The sequence below is a fragment of the Thyridium curvatum genome (genome assembly GCF_004353045.1).
Source record: "Thyridium curvatum strain D216 chromosome Unknown NODE_7_length_750237_cov_83.650653, whole genome shotgun sequence".
In the NCBI taxonomy this organism is placed as follows: Eukaryota; Fungi; Ascomycota; class Sordariomycetes; order Thyridiales; family Thyridiaceae; genus Thyridium; species Thyridium curvatum.
In genome coordinates this window covers 326,794-345,840 of record NW_022156762.1, presented here as the reverse complement: position 1 = coordinate 345,840, position 19,047 = coordinate 326,794, and the positions used below count along the sequence as shown (strand labels likewise).

The 19,047-nt window shown below is 54.2% G+C and overlaps 4 protein-coding genes across 4 annotated transcripts; all 4 read left to right on the top strand.

Moving 5' to 3' along the window:
• Positions 1-1,011: 1,011 nt before the first annotated feature.
• E0L32_001832 (uncharacterized protein) lies at positions 1,012-1,977 on the top strand (the record flags this gene model as incomplete). The annotated part of the gene is made up of 1 exon (XM_031135954.1): positions 1,012-1,977. The coding sequence occupies one exon, from the start codon at positions 1,012-1,014 to the stop codon at positions 1,975-1,977; it is 966 nt and encodes a 321-aa protein (XP_030989968.1).
• A 5,620-nt stretch (positions 1,978-7,597) lies between these two features.
• E0L32_001831 (uncharacterized protein) lies at positions 7,598-15,370 on the top strand (the record flags this gene model as incomplete). Its single annotated transcript, XM_031135953.1, has 5 exons — positions 7,598-7,636; positions 7,698-8,185; positions 8,278-13,081; positions 13,162-13,865; positions 13,969-15,370. 5 exons carry the CDS (start codon positions 7,598-7,600, stop codon positions 15,368-15,370), a joined length of 7,437 nt encoding a protein of 2,478 aa, XP_030989967.1.
• A 559-nt stretch (positions 15,371-15,929) lies between these two features.
• On the top strand, positions 15,930-16,343 carry E0L32_001830 (uncharacterized protein; the record flags this gene model as incomplete). Its single annotated transcript, XM_031135952.1, has 1 exon — positions 15,930-16,343. One exon carries the CDS (start codon positions 15,930-15,932, stop codon positions 16,341-16,343), a length of 414 nt encoding a protein of 137 aa, XP_030989966.1.
• A 582-nt stretch (positions 16,344-16,925) lies between these two features.
• On the top strand, positions 16,926-18,893 carry E0L32_001829 (uncharacterized protein; the record flags this gene model as incomplete). The annotated part of the gene is made up of 5 exons (XM_031135951.1): positions 16,926-17,016; positions 17,079-17,221; positions 17,307-17,500; positions 18,288-18,686; positions 18,728-18,893. The coding sequence occupies 5 exons, from the start codon at positions 16,926-16,928 to the stop codon at positions 18,891-18,893; spliced, it is 993 nt and encodes a 330-aa protein (XP_030989965.1).
• Between the last annotated feature and the right edge of the window lie 154 nt (positions 18,894-19,047).

Genomic DNA, 19,047 nt, shown 5'->3' with positions numbered 1-19,047 from the left:
CCACAAGTGCGCGCACGGTGTGACTAGCTAGCAGACTCTGCCGGAACAGATCCCTGTCAGCACTTTATCCGCACATTCTCCTTCGTGCTGCTGCCGTTGCTCGTTGCTCGTTGTTCGTTGGGGGCCCAGTGCGCAGTGACTTGACAATGTGACGCATGTCACTACTTGTAACAGCTGGATGCAAGTCCCTGGAGCCTACCTACCTAGGTACCTAGGTACAGGCCAAAGATGGCTAGCGCTGTGGGAGTTGGCTGTTATGGCGCTGGGACGGTGGTACCTACACGCTTCCATGGATTGTTCTTGTAGCGCCACTCTAACTACCTGTGCACAGTGTGCACTGAGTGCCGTGCAGACTGCGCAGTCCACTTTCCCACACACACCTCGACACGTACTCCCACCCCCCCCTACAGTCATTTTTGGTCTTCCCACTTAGCAAGTTAGGTACCCACCCACATACCTACTCCGTACACGCAAGCAACACTCACTGAAGCGTGGAAAAGCACCCCCTTGGCGCTTGGCCCAGCCGGCTCCTTTTTCTCCCCTTCCTCGTCCTCCCTGCTTTCCCCTTTCACTCTCCCTCTCTTCTCTCTCTCTTCTCTCCACCATCAAATATCTCACGAGTGTCACCACGCTCACTTTTCCTCCCCGACTTTCCTTTCGGCCATCAAAAGCCACACATTCCTTCAAGACACTCCTTCACACTCCTTTATTTTTTTGAAGTTTTGGTGGGACATTGCGCACTCCTTGCAGGTTCAACGACATCAGCAATTCAAACCCCCAGACCGCATAGCAAGACAAGCACGAACCTCGAACAGACAAGTTCTGGCGAATTTGACAAACTCGTCGTTTCCACCCCCGTCATAGAGAGCGAGAGCAGGAGAGAAGACAACCCTCTGCGCGTGCACGCCCACAAGACGATACATAGAAACACTCGATACCACATCCACACATCACCACCAGCGCGATTTGACGACCCAGCCAATCAACCAACCAACCAACCTTGCAGCCAAGATGCATTTCGCACCGTTGCTGCTGCTATCCGCCCTTGGCGTCGCAGCTCACCCTTCGGGCCACGCCCACATGCACCGCGACTTCCACGAGAAGCGCAACCCTGCTCCCAACCCGGCTGCCGGCGACATCATCACTGCCACCATCAACGGCAAGGTTGTCTCGTGGACCCAGGGACCTGATGGCGGCTCTCCCTTCAAGAAGGCCGGCAAGCCCGTCGTCCAGCCCTCGACGACCGCCGCCCCCCTCGTGAAGCCCACCCCCGCTGCCGCGAGCTCGCCTCCCGCTGCCTCGTCGTCGGCTGCCAGCACCTCGGGCGGCTCCACCGGCAGCGGCGCCAACACCTACGAGCCCTTCTGCGGCGGCAGCAAGGCCAAGCGCGTGACCCTCGACCAGATCAAGTATAAGGGCAATGTCGGCGTGGCCGGCTCGTACGGCTGCAACATCAAGCTCATCGAGTCCACCATCGCCGATAAGTACAAGTACACGGCCAGGATCAAGGGCGGCTCCTCCAAGTACACCTGCGCCGTCTGGCTCAAGGTCGGCCCCGACGGTGGCATCAACGGCTTCTTCAAGAACAACGAAGTCCACACCTTCACCATCCCCGCCAACGGGGAGCAGTGGCTCGCCTTTGACGACGACACCCAGGGCGGCTTCTGCTGCTCCAAGGGTGACGCCGCCGCCACCACCTCCTTCGGCCAGTACGTCTGCCCCTGGACCGAGTTTGACTTTGGCAACACGTCCAATGGTGGCTGGTCCGGCTTCGATGCCTCGGCCCTTGTTGCCGGTGCCACCGGCGCCGCCATGGACGGTCTCCAGGTCTGCGCCAAGGGCACCTGCTCCACCCTCTACCAGGGCGGCGGCGGTCAAAACGCCTACCTTCCCGGCATGGAGGCTGAGGACGGCATCGGTGGCAACATCGCCCCCGGACCGCTCACTCTCAATGTCAATGTCGCCTTCCAGCAATAAATTGACGACAGCCGTTTTATGTGTGATTTTTTTTATTTATCTGCAACAGTCGGTTCTCCACTTGGCGATCCGCATTCTTCTCAGCCACCGACGATGTGCAGGCTCTCGCAAGGAACAGTAGATCTTCCTTGGGCTACATCTGATAGGGAAATATATTGTGCTTTCATTGCTTCTGTTACACCTTCTGCGATTCAAGACGACATGATGATCACGCTCGCTGCTGGCGTTGGGCATCGCGTCAAGAACAAACTCCTTTGAATACAATGTATAGTACAAACTTTGGGGTTTCAGGACCGGCTTGCTATTTCTCTGGCGATGGCACATACACTGGCATATAGGGGAAGCAATCCGAAGAATTGATTGTTGACTTTTTATTTATCCACATATGCTCCCCGCCCTCGGTGATCTCTTGCTACGTCATGATCATATAGGCTTCATAACTCATCACTCATCACGATACTCCATATGAATTTACGTCCACCAATATAAGACGTCTCTCCTTGTCTGACATCTATTCCATAACCACGAACTCTCAGTGCAGCCGTCCGTCTGGAGGCTCTGCACTAGGTAGGCACACGGCACTGCTGCTGGTGGCTGGTCTGGAATGTAGCTGGGGAATGGATCTGCTCAAAACAACAAAACGTCTCGTGAGTGTGTATGTCTAGCGTGCACCTACAAGTTAGGTACAACGCACCGACGGATATTGGGCAAAAGCCCCCAACGTCAGTATGGCGACGTCATGTTCATGTCTGTCTCTTCCACCTATTTCGGCTTCAACCACACACAAGTGGTTCCAGGTATTTCAGATTGGCCCCCAACCCGTCCCACAACCATCTCCCGGAGATCACCCTGGACCATGCCCTCTCGGTCAACACCACAGCTCGGGACTGGGTACCAACTGGGTGAGAAGAGTCCCAGAGAAAGATCAAGCTGGGAATGCCCATGTGGGTACGGTCCACTACAATTCAGACTGCTTTCGTCAAAGCAAGGGAGACGTACGCAACTTGGCAAGTTGGCAACACTGCCACCAGGACACAGCCCCTTCCACGGGTTTACGAGGGGCATGTTACATTCTTTCATCTAGACCGAGATGCGCGGCGAGCCAGCACTTGATCAAATCAATCGATTGATGCCCCCGATGGCCCGGCCCTCATTAATATTCTTCCGTGTACGCATCCGTGGGCGAGGGGCTGCACTGAGCACATGCATCAGTTGATTGACACAAAGGCTTGTCGGCGCCAGTCGTTTCTCTTTCACCAATCGGCGATGCCTCGACAGCGGCAATGCAAAGAACAACTAAAAAGCTAGAGATGTCATGAGAGACGTTGTGGAGCGGCTTGTAGACTCTGCGCAAGGTCTGCAAAGGGTCTGCAAAGGGTCTGCAAAGAGTCTGCAAAAAGTCTTCATGTGTAGACATCTTCTTGACGCCACCGGTGGTCCAGAGTTGCAAATGCCGCATGTCCAAAACGGCCACGCATGCCCTATTGGTCACGATGCATCCGAACACAGGTTGTGCACCTCCCCGAGGGTGTGGCTCCGCACACAGGGTCCAACTCCGGCGTCAGAGCTGGGCGGGCAGGCGAACACTCGGCAGACGCGTAGATGGCGCCGTCGATCCCCAGCATGTCTAGCCAGGCACAAGATGCTAGCGCTCGCGCCGGGCGGCTTGCTAAAGTCTGTGTCCTCTCCAATCATGGGCAATAGCTAGGTACGCTTGGTGGTTTCAGGCGCGTGGGACGCTGCCGGGTCCACTTGCAAAGCTCCTTGGGGACTTCGGTACTGTACACAGTACCAGCCACGAGTCGGCAGGTACCTGTAGACTCAGGAAATACCTCATTTATCTTTCCTTCTCTCAAAAAAAAAAAATCCACATGGGCCAGCTAACTACCTAATCCCGATTGGCTTGATGGTTAATACCAGCCCATCAACTCAAATACTTTGACCTTCAGTTAAAGGCTTATACCACCACCTAAGATTCCCAATAGATAAGAAGTACTTCTGTTTCCAGGACTTGGACTGATCTGGCCACCACTTGCGTGTCTATCAAAGTTACTATGGCCTTCGATGGCAGCCCGATGCGCTCGGGATATGGAGAGAAGGCAACCTTCAGAAGATATCAGAAGAGGATCTCGTGGATCTCATCCAACCCCCTCCGGACCACCCGTCCCCTATTCTATCATCCGATCCGGTTCTTAATGAAGTCCACATTCTGTCCACCGCAGCGCGAAAGAGAGAGCGCCAAGATTCTTTGGTGTCGAGCAAACGCCAGAATCCCAATGCTCCCGAACCAACAGCTGAAACCTCAGCATCCACTGCTATAGTAAGAGGTGATACTAGAGCGTCGTTATGGGTGCACACAAGCCGTGGTTGTGTGGTGCGGTGTTCAAGGTGGCGACCGTTCGGTCTACGACAAAGGCTCGACGTTCCCCACGCCACAAGGCAGCCCCAAAACAACCCTGGTCAGTAGAGTAACACAGTTTGCATAGCTGACGCCAGTTCTTGCTGTGCTCAATGGCAATTGCAGACTTGGATTTGCACTCAAAGTAGTCGGCCTGAAGCGGCTTTGATGCTTTTTCGTGTCTTCCTTCTGGATGAAGCCATGGAGAGAGCGGCGTCAGCGATCACGACGGTGATCAGGCGAGCTCTCGTATCGAGTGTGTTGAGGATCCGTGGTTCGGCCGAGTGTCCGAGAGCCATTGTCCGGACGAGGTCGATGATGACTATATCAGCCTCGTCGCCCGCGGCTGTGGTCAGGGTACGGCGCTTTACAAGACTGGGCACGTACTCGGCGGGGCTAAGTCTGCTGCATTCCTTTCGAAACAAGGAACACTGGGCTCTGTGCGGGAACGTGATCATGATGCTCGAGCGCTGGCCATCACTGCTGTCCGTAGGCAGCCTCGAACATAAGCCGGCGCGAAAGATCGCTGCTTGTAGTTCTCGAATATACACTGAGCTGCACTGATAGGAGCTTGTTCCGCTCGCAACCCCCTCACTTCCCTTGAGGTCAGCCAAGACTCGAGAGCCAACAGCAGACTTGTTGAGTGACCTGAGGAATAGATGGCGCTTTTGTAGCTCGGCCGATATCGTATTACTGGCCAGAGGACAGCGTCGACTGCGAGATGCTCAGGCAAGTCCGACTGCCTTGGGGCCTCAGCGTCTCGACCCGGACTCCATGCCAGTCCGTGAAAGTAATAGTTTCTGGCGGGCTCTGTGATCCAGGAGGGCAGCGCAAGCCATCGCAGTACTTCTCTTCAACGAAATTTCTCACACGGTCCTTATAGCCGCTGAATGGCTTGAGCCTCTCCGGGGAGTTTATTGCAGGTCTCTGGGCGAGATTTTCGCCGTCGTCTCGGCGAAGGACCGCATCTGGCCTTCGTTTGATGGACAGACTCTGCAGGCTTGGAGGCAGGCAACCATCTGCTCGCTCGTGCTCGGATTGCGGATGCCGTAGAGTCGTGAGACGCGTCCTTAGCTGTCGATTATGTGCTCTTTGATGGCGTCAATTGCGTCGTACCACTCGAGATCTTCTCTCTGCGTATTAATTGGGCAAGAATCGATCGCGAAGCAGATATGCTCCCCACCGTGAGGGACAATCTCCTGCAATGCGGGATCTAGAAGTCCCATGAAGTATACACGTGCAGGGGGGCCATTATCTTGTGCTGGCCCTATGAACAACAAACACCCTGCGCCGAGACACAGTGAGCCAAGATATTAGAGACTGTCGAAACAGATCCTCGTATTACACACCCACAGCAAGCGCTGCAGAGTGATGTGCCATGGTTTTGGAAATACCTGACCGCAGGTTCTGCCAGGGTGAACGTCATCTCGTTTGGGCTCTGCAATGTCCCCGTTGTGAGTTTGAACGTCGCTGGGCAACTCTCGAATATCTCTTTGAGCGGACCGGCGCGGCTGAGGCTCCACGAGTGTCAAAGTCTGGCGATGTCGAAGTCATCCAAGGGAACTCGTTCGTCCAGCCAGGTATTGAGGATCACTCTGTCCCGGAGCAATGTTGGTGAAGGCGTTGCTGTCTGCCTCCACTGGGATATTCTGCAAGAATAAGACCGTGTGCGCACGCCAGCTCAGACTGTTTTCGTTCCGGATGCCATAGTCCTATCTGATTGCCGAGTCCCCAAGCCCACACATTGGGTTTTTGGAAGTGATGATGGTTCGAAAGTCATCTGTGCAAGGTTCTAGATGTGTGATGGAAGACAAGGGACCACGAGCTGCCACTCTGCTGCGACCAGACCAGGCAGCTCACATCCCTGGAGTCAACTGGCAAAAGAGATGGCGAGTCCTCGGCGGTTGAGGCTGTGTTCATGACCACTGTTTGGGCATAGGTATTGCCTAGGAGGAGGAGGGCTTGCTGGCAATAGAAGTTTGAGATGTTTTGTAACTTAAGGTTGCTTTCTAAGTCGAGGATGCGATGGATTGGTTCCGAAGATCAGGATGTGATCAGCTGCCAGGAGAACTGGCGAATGTGCGGATCTAGGCCATCACTGAATAGATCCTGGTGAGTAGCCATTCTACTGTAGGCCGCATCACAGACCATTGGCTCCGATCCTGAACTGCTGGAATTGCTGGTTGTCCATCCCAGTCCTCGGATGACTTCTTGACTGCCTGCCTACATCCCCCACTTTCACCTCCTAACCTTGATCTAATAACCGAGTTAAGGACAATTAAGAGGTATCAATGACTTTGAATCCACTCGCAAAGCAGGACAAACTTATAAACATAGACAGATATCTCTCTCTCTCTCTCTCTCTCTCTCTCTCTCTCTACCCGCCCATCCACCTAGGACGCTTGCTCAGTGGTCTATAAGCGAGTGCTATGAGTAGAAAAAGGCACACTAAGCAGCACCTGCAAAGCAAAATTAGACACGGACGGCCACTGGGGGATCAGAGCTCTCTGGTTTGCGCGATGTGACTCTCGTGGAGGCGGTGAGAGCCAACCCACAATTCCGTTTCACCACCCCGCACAAGGCACAAGTCGAGATGCCCACGATGCTGCTTTGGGTCACAATTCTCGACAGATGCATCGACGGTGTACTTGTTCCCCTCGGTACAGATACCGTAGAGTCCCCACGAATGCAATTTATTATCCTGAGATACCGCTACCTAGGCAGTGGGCCCAAACTGGGAATGCTCTGTTCAATGGCGGGTCATTGCCAAGAAATGGTTTGCGGGAGTGTGCATCTTGGGCCAATTGACTTTGAATCCCCTTGCGGATTCGACTTCTATGAGCTGGTATTGTTCGAAACTGAGAGGAAACACCATGTTAGGTAATGCCTGTCCCCAAAAGTGAGCGTTACAACGTGACCTCTGGGCGTTGGAGACGCTGATGTAAGATGCCGCTTCGTCAAAGGCTCACAGTCTCGCGGCGCCAACGCTATGGCACTTGGCATGCTGATGTGAGATGGACGATTGGCTGGGGGACGGCGTGAGAACAACGGGAGCACAGAGGGACGGGAGAGCTGAATGTCCATATAAGAACCTTAATTCTCCCGATAACTACTCTGATCGTGTACTACTGCCTAGCATCCCTGGCTGCTCAAGCCTACACTATATACACCTTGTCCCTGTTGTTCTTCTGCCCTTTTGAACCTAACCGCTCTCCTGTCATCATGGCCCCCTACTTGGACGACTTGACACAAATGCCACAGGTGAGTCCTACCAGAAAGCACAAAATGCCTTTTCACAAACCCCTAAGCCGGCTGTAAATAGAACGACCATGGCCACTGCACCGTGCCAGAGGCAGCGTGTAACTGCAAGACCATGGCGGACCCGATCGCCATCTGTGGCATGGCGTTGAGGTTGCCCGGAGGAATCGCAACCCCGGATCAGTTCTGGGAGTTCCTCGTGAATAAGAGGGATGCAAGGAGCTTGATCCCCGACTCTAGATTCAAGGCAGGAAGTTTCTATTCCAAATCAGGGAAGACGGGCCACTTGAGAACCCAACATGGCTACTTCCTGGACGATTCTATGCTCGGAACTCTTGACACTACCTTCTTTAGTATGTCCCGGCCCGAGGTTGAGCGACTGGATCCCCAGCAACGACTACTGCTGGAAATTACGCGTGAGTGCTTTGACAGCGCGGGAGAAACGGCATATCGAGGCAGGGCAATTGGCACCTACATCGGATCATTTGGAGAAGACTGGCAGGAAATCATGTCTAAAGATGAAGAAGTAGTTGGTCAGTTCAAGATTACTGGGTAAGTTGGACTCTCCTGCCTCGAAAAAGCCAAAGATCCCCCGATCCCCCCCCTCGCTTCTGCTTCCCCAGGCACTCACACTACCATTTCAGGTACGGCGACTTTGTCCTTTCCAACAGACTAGCGTACGAGTATGATCTCAGAGGCCCAAGCATGACCATCCGGACCGGCTGTTCCGCGGCTCTAGTCGGTCTCCACGAGGCTTGCCTTGCTATCCAGAACGGCGACTGCAGCGCAGCACTTGTTGGCGGAGTGAACCTGATCATGGCCCCTGGGCTGTACATTAGCATGTCGGATCAAGCTGTACTTTCGCCGAACGGCAGCTGTCGTACATTTGATGCTTCCGCGGATGGCTACGCCCGTGCCGAGGGTGTCAACATGATTTATATTAAGAAACTTAGCGAGGCCACTCGAGATGGTAATCCCGTCCGGGCCATCATCCGCGGCACCGCTGCCAATGCTGATGGCAAGACTCCTAGCCTGACTATGCCAAGCGCCGAGAGTCATGAAGCCATGATCAGACGAGCATATCAGGCGGCCGGCCTAGCCGACATCGCCGAGACTGCGTTTGTGGAATGTCACGGCACGGGAACCCCGACGGGAGACCCTATAGAAACTGGCACAATAGCAAAGCTTTTCGGCGACGCAGGCGTCTTCATAGGGGGGTGCAAACCCAATGTCGGTCATTCTGAAGGAGCGTCTGGGATCACCTCGCTTATCAAGGCAGTTCTCGCCCTGGAACATCGTGAAATACCACCCAACATCAAGTTTGAAAAGCCGAACCCCAGGATCCCCTTCTTTGAGAAGAAGTTGACAGTGCCACTGGACCGCACGCCATGGCCTGCGGGTAGAAAGCCAAGGGTTTCCGTCAACTCCTTCGGCATAGGTGGTTCGAACGCGCATGCCATTATTGACTCGGCGACTGATTTTGTTGAAGTTCGATCTGTTGCCCAGGCTCCCACACCCCCTATGAGTCCACAACTGCTCGTCTTCTCCGCCAACACCCCTGAGTCCTTAGCAAGCGAGACCGTCAACCACCGGGCATATATTGAAAAGAATCCAAGTCCAAGTACTGTGAGGGATGTAGCCTACACCCTGGGCTCTCGGCGAGCCCACTTACCATACCGAGCGTTTTCTCTCGTTGGAAGCGGTGTAGAAGGAAACATTTCGCCCGCGGTGAAAATGTCAAAGAGCACTCCAGATCTAGTTCTCGTTTTCACGGGCCAGGGGGCGCAGTGGCCCGAAATGGGCGTCGAGCTATTGAGAAACAGCAAATCTTTCCGCGAATCAATCAGTACCATGGACAGCATTCTCAAGTCCCTGCCGAACCCCCCTGCGTGGACAATTCTGGAGGAAATGACCAAACCCGCAGAGTCAAGTAGGCTGCACAATGCCACCATCTCGCAACCGGTCTGCACAGCGGTTCAATTAGCGCTGGTCGATACGCTTTTTGATCTCGGGGTCCAACCTTTTGCCGTTGTCGGCCACTCATCGGGAGAGATGGCCGCTGCATACGCTGCCGGGAAGCTGACTCTGAGCGAGGCCGTCATTGCTGCATACTTCCGGGGTGAAGCGTCTGGCTCGTCGTCCAGGCCGGGTCTAATGGCCGCGATTGGCATGGGCTGGCAAGACACAGTCGAATTCCTGATACCGGGAGTTGTCATTGCTTGCGAGAACTCGCCGTCTAGTGTCACGATATCGGGGGATTGTGACCAGGTTGAGAAGATGATAGAGAGCATACAACGAGCCAAGCCGGATACGCTTGCGCGCAAACTGAAGGTGGACAAGGCATACCACTCCCACCACGTGCGAGAGATTGGGGAATCGCTGTTTGAGAAGTCGTGTCCGTATATCAGAAGCACCCCCGACGCACCGAAGTCAGAGATATTCTCGACAGTAACTGGGAAACGTCTTCGCTCAACGCAACCAACAGATGCGGCATACTGGGGGTTGAACCTTGAATCACCTGTCCTCTTTCGAACTGCCGTCGCGAATCTTGTGGAATACCATAAACAGAGGTCAAACGGTCTGGTATTTCTTGAAGTCGGGCCCCATTCCGCCCTCGCAGGACCTCTACGTCAGACTTTGGCCCAGGCATCTGTTACCTGCCCCTATTCGTCCTGTCTGGTTCGTGGGAAGAACGGTAACCAAACCTTTTTGACGGCGCTTGGTCACCTCTGGCAGCAGGGCATCCAGATCGATTTCAAACGTCTAACAAACCGAGACGGCAGCGCCAGAGCAGTCGCCGATCTGCCTACCTATGCCTGGCATCATGATCATCCAATACTCTTTGGATCCCGCATCACGCAAGAATGGCGACAGCGCAGATTCCCAAGGCACGAACTGCTTGGGTCCCGCGTACGGGAAAGCAGTGATGACGATCCGCTATTTCGCAATGTTCTGCTCCTTGAGCGTGTTCCCTGGATCAGAGACCACAATATCCATGGCGATGTTATTTTCCCCTGTGCGGCATATGTCGGTATGGCCGGCGAAGCGGTCAGGCAGGTGTCAACGGGGCAATTTGCCGGATTCTCCATGCGCAATGTGGTTATTCACATGGCTATGGTTCTCGGCGAGTCGGCGTCCACCGAGATAGTAACGAACCTGCGGAGGGAGCGTTTGACTGACAGTCTGGATGGCACTTGGTGGGAGTTCACCATCAGCTCCTACAACGGGTCATCGTGGACGAGGCACTGCTCCGGCAAAGTCTGCCCTCGCAGTTCTGCCACAGAGGATACCGCCCAGCCGAGAAGCTACCCTCGCAAGATCCAGGCCTCCAAATGGTACAATACCCTGCGCAAGGTTGGCGCTAACTATGGGGAGCAGTTCCAGGGGCTAGCGAGCGTAGAATGCTCGACCGAAGGGCACATCGCGCGAGCCAAAGCGTTACACACGGCACTGGATGACGAGGTTTTCTATCCCCTCCATCCCACGAAGATAGATTTCTTCCTGCAACTTTTTAGCGTCGCCTCCGCCAAGGGTCTCGGCCATAGGCTGGACAAGATGACAGTGCCGACTTTTATCGGCGGTCTTGACATCACCGTCAGCAGCGACGAGCTTGATATGGTCGTTTCAGCGGAGAGAACACCGCGCGGGCTGATTTCCGGTAGTGGCTGGGCCGTTGACAGGCACTGTCGTGTCGTTTTGTCTATGACAGACACCAAACTCAGTCCCTTGGAAGGGGACGCCGCCGGTGGCGATCGACACGCTGCTGCCCGCATTTTCTGGCATCCAGATATATGCTTTTCCGACCTAACCACCTTGGTTCGACCGCATCCCGAACAGGAACGAGTCTTGAGGCTCACAGAGGAAATGCATTTGCTCTGCGTGCGAGAAGCTATGCTCCGGCTCAGAGCCATCAAACCGACGATGCCACATCTGAGGAGCTTTCATGACTGGCTAAGAATACAGCCGGAACCTAGAGACGCGCTTGACCTGCAAAGCGTGGCCGATCAGCTTTCAAGATCGGCTTTCGCCCCCTTTGCAGTGGCCATGAAGCAGATTCTTGATAACGTTGTCCCCATCTTCAAAGGCGAAGTTGAGCCGCTCGAAGTCCTCCTGCCAAACAACACACTTACGAACCTTTACGACTCGATGAATCTCGGCGACCGACGGCCCCTTTTCCAATCCCTAGGTCACGCCAACCCGGGTATGCGGATCTTGGAGATCGGTGCAGGCACGGGGGGCACAACAAATAAGATCCTGCATTGGCTGCAGAGTGATGTAGCAAACGACTACATGTATTCGCAATATGTCTATACGGATATCTCCGCTGGATTCTTTGCCGCCGCTCAGGAGCGTTTCCGGGACCATCCCCGCGTGTCTTTCCAGACACTTGACATCTCCAAGGATCCCCTGGGACAAGGATTCGAGGCTGGCACCTTTGATCTTGTCATTGCCGCGAACGTGCTCCACGCCACGCCAAGCATTGCGAAGACCCTGGTCAACGCGAGAAAGCTCCTGCGGCCGGATGGCAGGCTCTACATGGAAGAGCTTTGCTGCGATATCAAAGCCATAAACTTCATCATGGGCGTTCTTCCGGGGTGGTGGCTTGGTGCGCAAGACGGAAGGGCGGATGAGCCGTACGTTTCTCCCGAGCGCTGGGATCTGGCTCTTCGGGAGGCCGGCTTCGCGGGTCTGGAGAAAACTGCCCTGGATTGCCCTGCTCCGAACCACCTTCTGGCGTATCTCACCGCACGTCCCAGGACAGAGGAGCGCCGGAGAGAGATCACTGTGGTATACGATGAAGATTCGCAAGGGATCGCCGACTCTGTTCGTGATAGGCTGATGGTGAAGGGCTTTGATGTGTTTTTGCGTGACCTCAAGGCGGCGCCAACAATCAATGGCGATGTCCTCTGCGTGTTTGACATCAACAGGCCCTTCTTCGACGAGATATCAGAGGAGGCATTCCTGGCCTTCAGAGAGCTGGCTACGTGCGTTTCCAGGACTGGCCATGGTATTTTCTGGCTCTCCAAGCTATCGCAAGTCAGGTGTGTTGACCCGAGATGGGGTCAAGTGATAGGCACAGCAAGGAGCCTCCGGAACGAGCTTAGCATGGACTTTTCGACTTGCGAGATCGACAACGTAGACGATCACACATTGGAAAAAGCCATCGCGGTCTTTGAGAAATTTCAAAGACGTCGGGCAACGGAGCACATCCGGCCAGAGTACGAGTATGCTATCAGAGATGGCGTCGTATTGATTCCTCGGCTGCTGCCCGTATCTGTCCACGCCGAAATGGGCAAGGAAGACGATGACGCCTTGCACCCGCAACTTGGCCTTGTTGTTGGGCAACACGGACGTCTGGACACACTGAGTTGGACAACGAGAAAGAGGCGCAAACTTGTTGGCGACGAGGTCGCTCTCGAGGTCAAGGCTGTCGGCATGAATTTCAAGGTGCGTTTCAGAGTTGCACGGCTCCGGCGGCGCAAAACTATAAGGATAGAACACTGACCGTGACATTTACTATGCGTCAGGACGTCTTGATTGCCATGGGCATTGTCGACTCTAACTCCTTGGACAGCCTTGGCCTGGAAGCGAGCGGAGTCATCCGAGAGGTTGGGCCGGGTTGCTGTGACCTCAGCCGAGGAGACCGTGTTCTTGTCTTTGGAGGGCAGTGCTTCTCGACAGAGCTTGTAATCACATCCCAACTCTGCGTCAAGATGCCAGATGGTCTCTCGTTTGAGGATGGCGCGACAATGCCCTGCGTCTTTTCAACTGTCATTCACGGACTGCTGGACGTGGGCAACCTGGAGGCCGGCCAAACCGTCCTGGTTCACTCGGCATGCGGAGGCGTCGGGCTAGCAGCGATCCAGATTTGCCAAATGATCGGCGCTGAAGTGTTCTGCACTGTCTCTAGCAAAAGAAAGATCGAGTACCTGACGAGCACCTTTGGGATCCCGGGGGACCATATTTTCAACTCACGCGACGCTTCTTTCTTGCCCGATGTCATGAAGGCCACCGGCAATCGGGGTGTAGACGTAGTACTCAACTCCCTCTCTGGTGCTCTGCTTCATGCTTCTTGGGATTGCGTGGCAGTCTTTGGCAAGATGATCGAGATAGGCAAACGTGACCTCATTGGCAATGGCAAGCTGGCATTGAACGTCTTTGAGTTGAACCGGAGCTATCATGGGGTCGACCTGGGTCATGTCATTGAGAATAGGCCAAGGGCCGGCCATAGGTATGTCGCCCCAAGTCATTTGTGCGATCTCCATTGTACCTCTCTTCTTCTCCCTTGGCAACCGAGCCTTCTTCCGCTCTTTCCCTCTTAACAAAGAATACAGGCTTCTGGAGAGAATTGTCCGCCTTTACGAAGAAGGCCATATCCATCCCCTCCGGCCGATTCAGACGTTTACGGCCGATGCGGTGGAGTCGTGCTTCCGGTATATGCAAAAGGGGGAGCACATTGGTAAAATTGTCGTGACAATGAACACCAGCGATGGAAGGCCCCTCAAATCATCTTCCTCGGCCGCGGAGCTAAGCTTCCCTAGCGACGCTTCTTACCTTTTAGTTGGCGGCCTCGGAGGTCTGGGCAGGACGGTCTCTACTTGGATGGTTGAGCGAGGCGCCAGGCACCTCGTGTATCTTTCACGCCGGGCTGGTCAGTCAACGAGGGATCACGAGTTTTTCGAGGAGCTCAGGTGCCAGGGATGCACCGCTACAGCAGTCCAAGGCTCCGTGTCTGAGCTGAGCGATGTTGAGAGGGCCGTGGCTGCAGCGAGGAAACCGCTGCGGGGGATTCTCAACATGTCGATGTTGTTGCAGGATGAAGCCTTCAGTCGAATGACGTTCAGAGAATGGACGGCTGCGGTCACCCCAAAAGTGCGTGGCACTTGGAACCTGCACAAGGCGTCTCTCTCACAGCAGCAACAGCAGCAGCATGGCCCGCTCGATTTCTTCCTCTTGTTCAGCTCTATCTCTGGTGTCATGGGCCAGCCAGGACAGGCTAACTATGCTGGGGCTAATACCTTTCTGGACGCATTTGTCCAGTATCGACAAAGTCTAGGCTTGTGCGCAGCGGCCGTTGATATTGGGGCTATGCTGGACCACGGCTATATCGCAGAGAACCCGATCTTGCTGGAGCGCCTCACATCTCAAGGGAACTATGGGATCCGAATCCCCGAGCTCCTTGACGCTCTCTCGACGGTCGTGAACGCAAAGGTGCCCAGGGCGGATCAGTTGCACAGCTTTGTCAGTGCATCGCAGTTGGTCATCGGCCTGCGCAGCACAACGAGTCTCTCTGACCCAACGAATCGTGTCGTCTGGAAGCGGGATCGCCGCATGGCTTACTACCATGGCCGTGGCCAGAGCACCGGGTCAAGCGAAGCCGCGAGCAAGACAGGAGCCTCTGACGAACTGGCATTGTTCGTCCGGGCTGCAGTCGGCAATCCCGACCTTCTCCGGGGGGCGGGTGCCGCAGACTTCGTAGCACGTCAGCTGGCACTCCAGCTCTTCCGCCTCCTCCTCAAGCCCGTGGAGGACGGAGAAGAGGTGAATGTAAACATTTCGCTGCAGGACGCGGGGCTGGATAGCCTACTTGCAGTCGAGATGCGTAGCTGGTGGAAGACGGTTCTCGGGTTTGACATTAGCGTGCTCGAGATGCTGGGATCGGGAACGATCATGGCGCTTGGGGACAAAGCACTGCGAGGCTTGCGCGAGAAGCTGGAGCGAGGGCTGGACGCATGATCGACGTAGACTATTAATTACGCCCAACGCTGAGAGCGGTGGGCCGCCCAACATCGAACAACGAACCTCGGAGACTTCTCGCACATTTTTGTTGGTAGAATAGCAGCCGTCGGTGAGCAATGCACCAATCATTCCGCTTCGCTTGGCCGTGCTCTCGTCTTGCTGCAGGTCAAAGGGCGCGCGCGTGTCACTCAGAGTCACGAGACTTCGTGGAAGGGCGTCACCGGGTGCTGTCTGTCCTCTCGCCACCACGCCCTTCCTTGCTTGCTCCTTGTGTTACCGGGCCAATCGACTCGTATCAGATAGGTACTTAGTTCCTTAGAAGAGAGATAGAGAGAAGGAGAGATAAAGAGAGGGGGGGTAGAGTGTCCTCGCGGTTTCATCTTTTCATCTTGAATGTTTAATAATTATTTCGTCTCCTGGCCCGCTCGCCCACCACCCCAGATAATCATCCGTCCTCTTCTCTTTTCTTTGCTACCTCCTCCCCTATCTATCTACCTGGCGAAGCGAATCAATTGAACTCAGCCCTTGCGGACTTTGCGTCTCCCGCTCTCGCGACATGGCGTCCATCAAAGACGAGCTCCCCGCCCCCGCAGCACTCTCCAACGATTTGACGGCGACCTGCCACTGTGGCCGAGTCCGCGTCAAGATTCCCCAAAAACCAACAAAGCTAAATCAGTGCCACTGCACTGTCTGCTACAAGTATGGTGCCATGTGGGCTTACTATGAGCCGGCCCAAATCTCAGTTTCCGTGGACCAAGGCGGCGAGGTCGTCAGCTACGGGCGCCAGGACATGGGAGAGAATCGCGTCCCGCATAATGTCTTCAATTTTTGTGGCCATTGCGGCTGTGTGACGCACTGGTCCCGTCTTCCGGGCTACAAGGGCAGGGCCAGCAACAAGATGGGGGTCAACTGCCGCATGCTTCCCGAGAAGGCGATTGAGGGCATCGCGAGAGAGATCAGCTATTGCTAAGGCGCCTCTTGTCCTTGCCGAGAAGAAACAGACGGAAGAAGATGAAGAAGTCTGGAAGGCGTGCGAGACACGCAAGTCGGTCAACACTAGAAATAGATAATACTTGCAATAACCAACCCCTATCTCGACACCTGCACATGCTCGCAACACCAGCTCCCGCAACAGTTATCGGGCTAGATTGAGCCCTTCTCAAGCCCTTTGTAGTCTAGGCCGTCGGTGATGTCCCGTTGGTGAACCGGCATGACCCCGCGGGAGGAGGAGGAGGAGGAGGAGGAGGAGGAGGAGGAGGTAGCGCATATGGTTTTCCGAGAATCATTATTGTCCTCACCAAGCCAAGTCACGGCCTCCAACAACCCCCAGACACCGTCTAGTATTAAAACGAGCCAACCCCGGTCGAGAAGTCGAGTCGCCCACGCAGCAGAACTACCGCATTCCTACATCATTTCCCGTTGCCAAGTACACCGTCTTGTTGCGCTTTTGCGAAACGGGGCTTAGCATACCAAACTTGGCACTGAACCAACAGGTTCTCTACTACCTAGTTATAGACCAAACAAGAGGACATATCCTTTCTCCGTTCGCCAAATGTCTGAAGACCGAGTGACGGGCCACGAGCGCATCGACTACGATTTTGTGCACGAGAAGCTAAGCTACGACGCAGGAGTCTACTATCAGCGTGAGTCTGTCTCATCCTTCTCGCTGTCATTAGACGGACCACATCACTGACAGGGTCCACAGCTTGTGTCAAGGTCTCTCTCTACTTCAAGAAACTGCCCAACGTCTCCTGGGAGCACTTTTCCAAGCATTGGGCCACAGTACATGCAGACATCACTGTTTCGTCAGAAACATTCAAGGAGCACGGTTGTCTGCGCTATGTACAGGTATGTATATGCCTAGTAGTCTCGATGCTATAGCCGTGCCGTTGAAAGCAATATGTCCGGAGCTTAAAATGCGCCTTCTGTATAGCATCACCAAAGTGCCGAAGACAAGGAATGGGTGAAGAAATGCGGCCATAGCCTTCTCGATTATGACGGCTGCACCTCGCTCTGGTTCAAAACCTGGGAAGCCTACTATGGTTTCCTGCACAGCCCCGGTTATAAAAAGATCGGCCCTGACTGCGCATACTTTCTCGACACATCCACCATCGTTGTTTTTGCAGGGTACGTCTATCTCTCCAACACACACATCTTGGCGACCCAAGCTTCAGCATCCCACTGACCTGTCTGCGCGGCTGCAATACAGTCATGATGTCATTATATTTGGGAAGGCTGCCCCCGGAGTCGATGATCGGGATGGGGTGACAGAAGGGTAAACTGGAGGGAGCTCGTCACCATTGTTGCTTTTGCGCAAAATGCTCATGGACTTACGTCCTGTAGGTATCATGGTGCGTCTATGCATCATAGGAATATTATTAACAATGTAATTGATATGCAATTAGTCCTGGCGGCGCCTAATGAGAAGGACTGGGCCCTCCATCCAAATATCCATATACGCATACATTATAACCACCAACGCCTGCAAGGGGTTCCGTAGTAATTTCAAAGGATAAGAAAAGGCACAATTGGAGGGGAGGCTGAGACAGAATTTAAACCACAGGTGAATGATGCTGTATCATATAATGGGGCTCTTACTGTCTGGCCCTAATAGGACCTTCCCTATAAAGATGAATTTAGACAGTTACAGCTGGCAACTTAGGAAGCAAGGCTCAGTACAATCTCAATACAGCTTCAGTGGGACCCTAAGGACTCACCCCCAGCCTGTATTAAAAAGGGGGGTCTGATTTCTTTTTGCTTAAACCTCAACCCAACTTCACTACCTTCTACTACAATCGATCTACAAGGCTCACATCTAGCTGGGCTTTACACTAAGCCAGGGCCATCTCCAGATAAACAAAGGAGCTTTCTTCTATTTGGCTTCTTCCTGAGTAGCTGGTCAGGCTTCAATAAGGGCTCACCTCGACATCATCAAACCAGCATTATCAGATCAACCCATCAATGGAGCCATGAGCTCTATCTTCGGAGATCAGTCTTCAGCTCCTCAGCCTGAAGCTGCAAATGAGCCGGCTCCGGCTCCCTGCTCAGGTGTACAGAATTCAATCTTCGGAGAGGGACCTTCTCCTGCTGAGCCCAAGCCCAAGAATAAACCAGCCCCAGTCCTCACAACAAACAAGGCTACGGCCGAGCCCCGACCCGACAAGTTCAACTTTAACAACGAGCCCTTCATCCTCAATCTATTCTGTCACCTTAGAAATGACGATGTCAATCTCATCATCAGACGCAACCAGGGGGGCACCGCGAACAAGACCATCAAGTCAGCCAGGAACAGGCTGCGACTTTCTGAGACCTGGTACAAGGCTCACATAACTCTGAGGGCCAGCTGAATCGAAGTTACTGGCTTGATCTCAACCTGAAGCCACCACAGCCCGCTCCAGTCGAGGAAGTCGTGGCCGCTTGTATTTTGGAGGCGATCAGTGTGCCCAAGGCAAAGCATGAGATTGAGAACCTCATCCAAACCAGTGCCCTTCGCTTCCTCTTACAGCCCCTCCTGAGCTGAGATCTTCTGGTACTCGGGCTGATCTTGAGGCTGGTCATGGTGAATCTCAGCCCACTCAGGACTTAGAGTAGAAGAGTAGTGGATTTGGAGTCCTTCAGGACATTTACAGGCCGGATTTTGCAGGCACCAGGTTGGTACTTGAAAACCTATTACT